Source organism: Zootoca vivipara, chromosome 3 (genome assembly GCF_963506605.1).
Source record: "Zootoca vivipara chromosome 3, rZooViv1.1, whole genome shotgun sequence".
NCBI classification, from domain to species: Eukaryota; Metazoa; Chordata; class Lepidosauria; order Squamata; family Lacertidae; genus Zootoca; species Zootoca vivipara.
This window is the reverse complement of record NC_083278.1, coordinates 59,698,268-59,709,408: the sequence shown is the minus strand read 5'-3', so window position 1 is coordinate 59,709,408 and position 11,141 is coordinate 59,698,268. Positions and strand designations below refer to the sequence as shown.

The 11,141-nt window shown below is 41.9% G+C and overlaps 1 protein-coding gene across 2 annotated transcripts; it reads right to left on the bottom strand.

The window, feature by feature from the left end:
* Positions 1-1,076: 1,076 nt before the first annotated feature.
* CCDC28A (coiled-coil domain containing 28A) lies at positions 1,077-7,378 on the bottom strand. 2 transcript variants are annotated; one of them, XM_035108866.2, is made up of 7 exons: positions 7,276-7,378; positions 5,304-5,496; positions 3,915-4,078; positions 2,797-2,951; positions 2,236-2,258; positions 1,306-1,880; positions 1,077-1,129 (listed from the first exon to the last, which is right to left on the bottom strand). In XM_035108866.2, exons 2-6 carry the CDS (start codon positions 5,459-5,461, stop codon positions 1,826-1,828), a joined length of 555 nt encoding a protein of 184 aa, XP_034964757.1. In that variant the 5' UTR covers positions 5,462-5,496; positions 7,276-7,378; the 3' UTR covers positions 1,077-1,129; positions 1,306-1,825. The 2 variants fall into 2 exon arrangements, with proteins under 2 accessions (XP_034964757.1, XP_034964758.1); XM_035108867.2 differs by lacking the exon at positions 7,276-7,378 and adding an exon at positions 6,474-7,269.
* Between the last annotated feature and the right edge of the window lie 3,763 nt (positions 7,379-11,141).

Below are 11,141 nucleotides of genomic sequence, written 5' to 3'. Positions count from 1 at the left end.
CTTTTGTATCTTATGCATCATTTCCATAGCTTAACTGAAATTTGTTGGCCTGTCAGAACCTTTGGTACAACTCTACATAAAAAAAACCCCCCAACACCACAGAGTTTTATTCAAAAGTGATTGTATAGGTTTTCTTCTGTTTTTGTATTTTTATTATTTGCAGTCTTGATGAAAAAGAATGAATGTCTCAAAATAAGTTTCAGATCTTCATGGCAGAACTTTATTTACATCTTACTCTCGGTCTTATTGAGTGCTTCTTACTGGAATTATTAGTTCCTCGTGTTAACTGTTGTTCTTGGACTAACTTAATTTTGTTTTTATGTTTTTATATTTTATTGCTGGAGTTCTTTTTTTTTAAAAAAAAGGTGGGATATAAGCTTTCTAAAACAAAGAACCCAAATGATCTTCAGATTCAGGGAGTGAAAACCAACTATGGGTTAAACAAACTCCTCTAGCTAGAGATTTGGAGAATAAAACAAGAATTTCAATGCAAACTGGATGTCATGGACTGGCTGGATGCAGAGAAGTGGTAGGAAGCACCAGCTGGGGAACCCCCAGGAGAAGAAGGCTCAGAGCCAGGGGATTGGTAGTGGGACAAGGGTGAGTTGTCCGAGGGGGAAGACGCAGGGGAGGGGGTGTTTGAAGCTGGAGGGGCAACAGGGTTTAGTAAGCAAGAAGAAACTGTGGCAGAGTGCAGTTCAGACTTTGAAGCTGAAGCAGAAGCTGGAGAGGAAGGGAGTCAAGAGGCTGCTGAAGAATCCAGGGAGTCTCCCCAGCCTGCTGCGACCAGCTCCCCTTCCCCCAGTCTCCAAGAATGTGCAGAGAAATGAAAAGTGCAGAACAGAGATTAGTTGTGTGCAGACGCAGTTTGAGACTGTGCGGGAAAAACTCAGGAGAAGAGGAGCCTTAGAGAAGGGTGGGGAGCAAGGGACCTTTAGTCCTTGCAAGTGTGTCATCGGGGCAAGACCTCCTAGGAAGAGACAGCTAGGCCTGAACTTGAATAAAGTTTTAACTTCACCGACCTTGGGTGATTTATTGTTTTTTGGTGACCTACGCCTGACTCAAGCCCTGATACTGCAGTATAATTCCTACCCTTGCCCCCTACCAAAATAAGCCACACTTAAAGAACCTCTCCGAGATGGTTGGACAGTGTTCTCGAGATGGTTGGACAGTGTTCTCGAAGCTACGAACATGAGTTTGACCAAACTGTGGGAGGCAGTGCAAGACAGGAGTGCCTGGCGTGCTATGGTCCATGGGGTCACGAAGAGTCGGACACGACTAAACGACTAAACAACAACAAAGAACCTCTCAGTAGTAGACATATAAATTGTTACTGTAGAGAAAAACACTAGCAATCTTTAGAATTATTTTATTGCTGAAATAAATTAAACACTCATTTAACAGCATCACCCGCAAAAAAAAAAGACACACAGGAACGTCTAAGCTGATTGTCTGCACTGTGGGAAAGCAGCAGGAACACCACGCTCCATTATTAATTTAATCAAAGTTGAACATGTTATATTAAAAATCATACTTCTATAGAACTCAAAATCATCCGAACACTCAGCATAAAAACGCATTTTCAAGTTTTCCAAACACTTCATGGTAGATAAGGCAGTAATACAAAGCATAGCAGCAAGACATGGTCATCCTGTACCCTAGTTTCCAACCCTGACAGATATGTAGAACTTGCATCTGCTAAGAGGAATGTGTGAATATGTTCACTTGCATATAGATACTTTGCTGCAGACCCAAGAGAGAGAGTCCACTGGAAATGAAATAAGACACCCTGGGTTTCCGAAACACAAAAAAGACAAGGTGCATTTTAGCTTGTGCTGGTATTCGGAACATCTTGAACATCTGCTAAATGAAGTTTTTGTCTGAAAGAAGCAAGTTAAGGAACTGCATCTTACAGGATTGAACTATAAAATCATCAATTTTTCTAGTATTATACGTACTTTGAAATACGTACCTTTGTTTAAGGTAATAGCAAGAAAAGCAGAGTATTATTAAGAAGCCACAGGAACATAGGAGAATATGTTTCATGGGTTTGTTAATCTAACACAACCTAAAATAAAAGGCTTAAAATAAAAGGTTGCTTGAGGAGTTGAACTGATGTCAAATTGTTTAACCTAGATTCATCATTACAATTTGCTTACGAACTACCTGTAAGGTGTACAATTTGGGCAATTAACACTTGCTTCGTCAGCACAGGCCATTTCACAAAAAGGATACATAGAGGAATTCAGTTCTTCCAGCTACAATGTAAAAAAACAGAGAATCAGCATGATAGTGATAAATTAGCCAAGCAATCAAGTTTCAGTTAGTTAGATCCAGTGTGTCCCTTCTGCAAGTGGGAGGGCACCTTCCATTCACAAAAAGGACTGAGATCCAATGGAGTCTTCCACTGGAGGAAGGTTGATTATACCAGTGATATGAAAGGAGGTGCCCTGGACCCAAGGGCTTTATAGATACCCATCAGCACTTTGCCCAAAAGCATTTTGATAACCAGTATAGATGCTTGTTCTGGTTCACTGCAAAACTAAATTCAGGCTTACTGTAATTATTGTACCATTTTCAGAATTCTTCTGGTTGCCCAAGCTTAGGCTTAGACAGCAGTGGAATAAGCAACTTCAGAGTTCTATTCAGTCAAGCATGAAAGTACAGTGCTTAAGAAAACTAATCTTAGCATCTATAGATGTGGTTCTTATTGTTACAAGAATTTCCATCCAGCTCTTCCCAACTTCTGAATACAGATGTGACTGTGTAGAGCAACTCCCCGTTGTTTATACTTACATCTGACAGCAGTCTATCAAGATTCGAGTCACTAGCTACTTTTCTCTTATCTTCAGGAAGTTCTTCCAACTCCCCATAAAGCTCTAGATTCAAGCGGGCCAGCTTCTCCTGCATTCCTCTTACATGTTCCATTTGCTCTATGGAACATTCATTTCCTGAAACAATCAGAATGCAGAAATATCAAAACAAAGTTCTGACCATACCTGCCAAATCTCTCGTAGACGCAACTTCCGGTGTCGCTTTGCTTATCTATGGGCACCGAAAATGGCCGGCGCTGGCGCCAGAAGTCACGTCTACACATGTCTGGAAGTGCATAGACGCAACTTCCGGTGTCGGCGCCAGCCATTTTCGGTGCACACAGATGGGCAAAACGACACCAGAAGTTGCATCTACGCACTTCCGGGCATGCGTAGACATGACTTCCGGCGCTGGCCATTTTCTGGTGCCCACAGATGGGCAAAGCGGCACCAGAAAAATGGCCGCCGACAGGAACCAAAATAAGGGAGATTAACGGGAGAGGAGCTGAAATGGGAGACCTCCGGGAAATGGTAAGGAAAAACAGGTGTTTCCCGGGAAATACGGGGTACTTGGCAGCTATGGTTCTGACAATGGTAAAGGATTCCGTTCGACTTCCAAGGTACGACTGTATAAAAGAATTAGAAGATTTACACTGGCAAAAGTATGCAGCATAAGACAATACATTATAGCTCTACAGTACAGTACGCACACCTCTGGTTGTTTGTCTTTCAGGATGTGAACGCAGCAAACCGTTAGTATTTTTCTGGGTTTCACCACACACACATGTGCAGAAGTGCTAAACCACGCCGTGCGCATGCGCAGAAGTGGCACCTCTGGTTGCGAATTCCTTCGGATGTGGCCAGACTTCTGGAACGGATCCCGTTCGCAACTGGAGGTACCACTGTATTTTGAAGTCTGGCAATAGTACCATGATCTTCCCCCTCTGCTACAGATACCCAGATTTAGAGGGAGAGATGTCTTAGTGAAACACCGCCTAATTTTTAAGAGATCTAGCCAAGACTAAAGACTTTCAACCATATCCTACACTTTTACATGTGAAAGAAGTGCATGTTTGTGTGGAGAAGTAGCAGCCAAGTTACCAAATGCTTGAAGTTTGCCAGAGTGGAAGTCATTCAGAAGACTCAGAAGTCCTTTCTCCATCTCTTGAACATCTGATACATCAGTGAGAAATGAGTGCTGGATTGGAGCAGACTGCGCTCCTTTGCTTTCTGCTCCTGGTGCTTTGGCTTTCTCTTTCATGCCCCTGACAAAAAGAAGTTATTTAAAGTATTACCATCTTCTTGGTGCTCTCATTCTTTTTGCTATCTTGAATGTACAATGTGACAAATGCCTTAAAGAAAAAATCATCCTGGGACAAAAGCACAAATATATTAACTAATTATGCTATATCCAAAACTAGTGTTCTAGTTTGCAATTTACAGTATCATTAAGAAAGAAAACGAGCTCTATCTGATATCATGCAAAGATTTCATGGAAAATTCCTAGCTTAGAAAGGCTGCATGCTAATTTCTGAATTAGAGATAACTACTTGAATGACAGGGATTTCTCTCCTTTAAAAATGTTTGACAAATTCTAAATGGAAACTTTTGGGTCTCATTGTTTTACTGAAGACTATCCAAACCAGGCATAGGCAAACTTGGCCCTCCAGATGTTTTGGGACTACAACTCCCATCATCCCTAGCTAACAGGACTAGTGGTCAGTGATGATGGGAACTGTAGTCTCAAAACACCTGGAGGGCCGAGTTTCCCTATGCTTGATCCAAACCATGTGTTGGATTTTTTTTTCTAAAAAGTATTCAACAACCCACTATTTCCAAAACTCTATATTATAAAATTAAAAGTAGCCTAACAACAGACCTCCGAATTCTGAAAATGTGTAATATCTGCAGATTAAACAAATTTTGAACAAGATCACATGGAATTAATCAACAATGCAGACTTCATGTCATTAGAAACAAAGTATTTGCTTGAGGAAAAAGTACTGTGTTTAATTATTACTCAATCTTATGAATTGATATTAGGTGTAGGATTATTATTTTTCTACCTTCTAAATTTTTTTTATTTTATTTTTTGCATTTCTGGGTTGTTTTGTTACTGTTTTAGTGAATTTATATGCTTGTATATAGTCTTGGGTGCCTTGCTGCAGAAAGATAACTAATAAAATTTATAAACAGTAAAATTCTCTCAAGTACTTTTAGTTTGATTACTTTTCCCTTTTTGTGATTCCACTAGAACTGTTGTAGAAAAAAGCAATCGCTGAAAATGTAAGCCTACACAAGACTTCTCAGAAATAAAGAGCCATTGTATCTAATGACGTTTACTGTAAGTTGCATCTAATGACGTTTACTGTAAGTTGGTGTAAGATTGCAGCCTAAATCACCTCTTTATTTTTTTGCCTCTGCCTGAAAAATATAAAGTCTCAATTTGGCTAGCAGCTTGACAACAACAGGCAACATATGAGCATTTACCTTTTAAACTTTGGTTTCTGTGAAGGTGGCTGTGGTGCAGGATTTGAAAACACTGCACTTTTGCTAGGAGGCACAGAATTTTTCTTATTGTTGACCACTTGAGTGACATGAGAAGTGGATGATTTGGGACTCCTCCTCTTAGTTTTTCTTTCTTCCATTTTCACAGATTGTTGGTACTATATGGTTAATGCTTCTGAAGAGGAAATATTAAATAATATATAGTGTTATCTGTGCCAATGAAGAACACGGTTAATATTAACAGATCAATTTTAGAGTATTTTTACATATATTTTCAGTTCTGTGAGGCACTTCAAGAGTGTAGTCAGGAAGCAAGATATAAACATCTCTTATGTGCATTTAATAAAAAGTAATCCCCATTGTTCAAGGTTCTTACTTCCAAATATGCATCGAATTGGAATGTTATGCTTGCAAGCTGGCTTTAGCTTTTGTGTGGCCAATGCCGTTTAATAATATCTCTGCTTGAAATATTTTTTATTAGCCTATCAATCATTATTTTATAGTTAAATAATTATACAGAGAAATATATGTTGCATGATATTTGAAGTGGCCCAAATATGACCATATTTTAAGTGTCTATGCAATCATAGCACAAAAAGTAAAAGAAAAATATAAGTAACTACTGGTAATAATTAGTTGTGCTCACGTTCCTACAACTGTATCCACCACAGCAATATACTTTTATTATATACTGCAGTTACAATATTTACCTGGGATAAAGTCCCATTGAACTCGGTGGAATTAACTGCTGAGTAAATATAAATTAGAATTAGGCTGCACATTTCTAAGCTAATACTAACAAAGAGATTCAGAAAAGGTTGCATGACCATCTATTAACACTCCAGCTATGGCTAACTGCAGGCCCCCTTATATATCTGACAAAGGAGGTTCAGACCATAATAAAAATATATTATCCAAGGTGCCACTAGGCTCTTCTTGCTTATGTTAGGACAAACCAACATGGCAACTTTTCTAGAATTTGCCACTTGGTTGACGTGATGCAAATCCTGTCAGTTGAATTACATCTGATTAATATTGGTAGATTATTATTTTAAGGCCTTACTAAAGTTCATAGAAAAGCCTAATACCAAAATAACAAATCTTAACAGTGTGCCATTAGTATTGCTCCGTTCTGCCTTTGTCAGACCACACCTGGAGTACTTTGTCCAATTCTGGCCACGACAATTTAAGGAGGATATTGACAAGCTGGAACATGTGCAGAGGAGGGTGAGACCAAGATGATCAAAGGTTTGAAAACCAAACCTTAGGAGGAACGGTTGAGGGAGCTGGGTATGTTTAGCCTGGAAAAGACAATGATGGTAAGACCTGTTCAACGGTGAAACAAACTCCCTTGTAAAGTGGTGGACTCTCCTTCCTTGGAGGTTTTTAATCAGAGGCTGGATGGCCATATGCCATGGATGCTTTAGCTGAGATTCCTGCACTGCAGGGGGTTGGAATAGATGACCCCCAGGATCCCTTCCAAGTCTACAATTCTATGACTGTCTGATGAAGGTGGATGGTCCAATTTGCTGCAGGGCAAGCAGTAGCGTCAGGTAAATCACTTTTAATAATGATATTTAAAAGACAATAAAAAAATACCAACTCTCTCCTGGCATGATATTCGTTTAAAAAAGCTGATGGGAAGGGAATGCAGAATTTAAAATAAAGTTGCTGTTCTAGGAGAGCGGGGCAAAAACACGGGAAACAAAAAAAAAACTCATCTAACTTAAAGCCAATACTTATTCCGAAAATTGCATATTTTTAAAATATGTTTAAGGAATAGATGAAAGAACCCTGGTAGAGCCTTTTATCACATCTAAAATATCTGAGTGCTAGAAATAATTTCCGGCTGTTAGAAGGCCAATTTTGCCACCATTTTCCAAGTAAAGCTCTTTTCTGACTGACGAAAGAGAACGGAAACCAAAATTCTTCCTCCTCGCTAGATCCCCCTTACCTGGAGTTCACATTTGTCCGAACTGAAGCATTTCAGCCTGGTATTTACGGAAGCGACATCCGTGATCGTCATGTGACCTGAAAGAGCCTCATGAGGGCGTTCCCGTGCCGCGTGATAGTTCCTTTGCATTTTGGGAGTTGTAGTACGATTTCATCCCAAACGGCATGTTTTCGTCGAGAGAAAAAATACATTTCCCACAATCCATTTCGATAAAAGGGGAAATAGGCGGGGCGCGGAAGGTGTTACAGGAAGGTCGGGGAGCGCGCGAAGAAAAAGGAGTGAGGAGAATGAATCGCCTTTTCATATACTAACGCCGTTCGATGCGCGTAGGGGGCGCGGCCTTCAACGCCAAGAGACTACAACTCCCGTGATCCCCCGCGGCGGAGAGAGAGAGAGAGAGAGAGAGAGAGAGAGAGAGAGAGAGAGAGAGAGAGAGAGAGAGAGAGAGAGACCCTATTAGGAAAATCAGCTTGATCCTGGAAGGGAGAGGGAAGTGGGCACTAGCCCTTCCTCTGAGAGCAGCACTGATTGGCTTTGCTAATTGCGGTTGTCCATAATTGGCAAGGGCGGAGCGCGTAGGTAGGCTCACAATAAGGCTTCATAGCTGCCAAGTTATCCCTTTTTAAAGGGATTTTCCTTTATGCTGAATAGGCTTCCTCGCGAGAAAAGGGAAAACTTGGCAGCTATGCAATAAGGGCGGGCCCTTGATTAGAGAAAAGGGAGCGCCCTCTCAGGCGGAAAACGATAGGAAAGGCAATGCACTGATTTCAGTTCTTGTTCTTGTTCTGGGGCTGCGTTGGCTCACCTGCTCTGCTCCTCAAGCATGGAGCGTTTAAAAAAGCTCCACAGCGTCAGCGCTGCTGCTCTTTGTCCCCAATACAGTGATACACCCTTGACCTCTCTCTCTCTCTTTCTTCTGTTGTACGAATTCATAGTACTGTACTCCTCCTCTCTTGCTTGCTTCCAGCGCTGCAATGAATATCCCGATCGTACGCATGTTCAATCGGATGCAAACCCTTCTGGATTCAATGCCAAGCAAGTGTTTAATGCCAGTTCTCCTACGCTCCCTTACACTAACAAGGAAGCACGGATGTTCAGTTACCGAGTTGCTGCAGGAAAACCCTGACGATGTCCATCTGTTCCAAGATTCAGTTGACGCATCTAATTTTTAGAATGAAAGGTGAATGTGAGCAAAGGGAAATGAAACTTTTCCTCTCCTCCTCCCATAGCTGCCAAGTTTTCCCTTTTCTCGCGAGGAAGCCTATTCAGCATAAGGGAAAATCCCTTAAAAAAAGGGATAACTTGGCAGCTATGCCTCCTCCCCGTCTTCCCCACACGCTCCATTGCTGCGTACACTTTTCGTCTCAGGCTGACCCTCTTTGGTATCAGAGCCAGCATGGGGAGAAAAGTGCCTGTAGGGATAGCGCACAGGGAGAAGATGGGGCAAAGTTCACTTCCCGTCCTCCACAGGCACCTTTCCTTATAAAAAAAATTGACTTATCCTCGTGTTTTATGTAGATAGGGCAGATAGATAAACAAATGTGGCTTTCAGTTTGGCTCATCCGTACTCTCAAGCAGGGCATTGTGGATTCCAAGTTAGCTGCTACTCAGAATTTGGAACAACAATGCCAAATTCATGTTTATCCTGAGTGGGAAAGGAGTAGTACTGTCCAGCATGTAATTTTGGGTGTAATTGTGGCTCTCTATGGAAATGATTACTTAGGATTGTCAACACAGTTCTGGAAATTGAACTTGTGGTAGGCCAGTGCTCAGGCAGCCACTTTACTGCAGTCACAAATTATTGCCCTTTACTTCACCCTGCACTGATCCTGTGCTGTGCTGCAGCATTGTGGTGGTTTTTTTGTTTTTTGTTTTGGTTTGGTTTTGCTATTGCTATTGCTTCCATGCAAGAGTTTGCTTAGCCAGTTTATGCCAATATTGGGAAGGGAAGACAGTCAGGAAACCTGTGGCAGAATTGCATTGGATTTTAAAATGGAATCTGTCCCAGTTAATTGTAAACCTTATTATGATAAGTTCTCTTCCGAGAACTGCAGGCTGCTCTTCGTGGAGTGATTTGTAAAGCCTTCTTTAGTGGCCCTGAGACTCATGCACATGGTGGCCAGGGCTACCCCACCCATGAGGCAAGGTGAGACTACCACCTCAGGCGGCAGGATCTACAGGGGCAGCAGACCCAGTTTCCAAGGAATGCATTGCCTGCTGCTGCTGCTGCCACCGCCACTGCCATGTACTCCTTGCCGCCTCCTCAGCAGTCCCCACCATGCCACCTCTATAGCAGCCTCTTGGCGTCTGGTCTCCTCCCACTGCATGAGATGAAATGGTGGGGGCTGCCCTCTGGGGATTTCTGGGCTCTGCACCTGGCCAGTGTGTTTTAGAGTGAGCCCCTTCCCTACCTATCCACAATGACCTTTGATTCCCATATGGTAAGGTTGAGTTGCGTACCATCCCCTTGTTCCCAGTGTTGATCCTTATTCCCCCTTTGTTCCTGATGTAGATCTTCACTCTTTCCCTGGCGGGAGGGGGGCAGAACGGACCATACCATTTTGTGGTTTGCCTCAGGTGCCAAAATGTCTTGGACCGGTCCTAATGGTGGCCATCCTAAAACCTTCCAATTAGTGTTCCTCTCCCTGCCTGTGGCAAGCATGTTGTATTCAACCATAATTACACATAGGGTGAATCTTCCAGTACCCAACACAGCCAGAAAGCCAAATCCACAACTGACCTGCTACACTTTGGGGGATACTGTTGGGAGAGCAGTGTAGTCGATGCCTCCATTTATGATTATTATGGGCCTGTGTTTCCCCGGCTACTATGGCATTACAAAGAAAACCTCATAAAACACCGAGATGGGAAAACATCAGAGAACGCTGTAGCTGAGGTTGCCTCATTGAGATTTGGAACATGTTCACAGAATTTCTGTATGACCCCTGAGGAACAGATTTACCTCAGCATGTGTTAGATGTAAGCTGCTGCTGCTTCTCCCTGTCTTTCTCTTTTGACAATTAAGTTTTCTTGTATCAGCTTTATTTCTTGTTTCTTTTTGGTGTGTTTCCACTGGACTTGCTGCTGGTGGTTTGACCACTTTTTTGTCCACTCAGCAGTAATAAAATATGCTTTCTCTCTTAAACAGGGCCTCCTAGCCTAATCTGGCTTGGTACTTAGTGTCCTCCACTTCAAAAAATAGAAAAAAAAATGGGGGGGGGGAGAATGGGAAACCTGTAGCACCTTCAGGGGAGTGAAACTGAAAGAGTAGAAAATAATATTAAGACCTCCAGAAAAAAAGGGGGGGGGGAACCATGCTTGAATGCATGGGATGAGGCCATACTTAATTGCCTTTACTACACATTTGTCCCTTTTCAAAGCTTTTCTTCACAACTATAAACATTTAATCTCTTTTCTCTCACAAAACAACACAGACAAATCCACCATTTAAAAATCATTCTAATACACATTTAAGACCTTTATACCATTTTAAATATACTGTAACATTTACTTCATAATTCCTTCCTCATAATAACATATTGATTTCAGTGTTAGCCAAGGCAAAATAAAATGTCAGATCTAGTCAATATACAACATAGGCTTGGATCTCACATTGCATTTCTGGGGTCCCCCGCCCCACAATTCTTTCTTTCCCCCACAGCCTCCAGTGTCACTTCCTGCACTTTTCCAGAGGGTGCTAAACTCTCTAGGGCAGATTTCCATGGCTGCATAGGGAAGGGTGAAATTGCTTTCCCACCCTGACACTGTGTAAACAGAATTCTGCTCATAGGAATGTAGCATCCAAGCCATAGTGTTACTGACAAAAATCCACACAGTGTATCAGCAGTAACTATTGACCAGCTAAA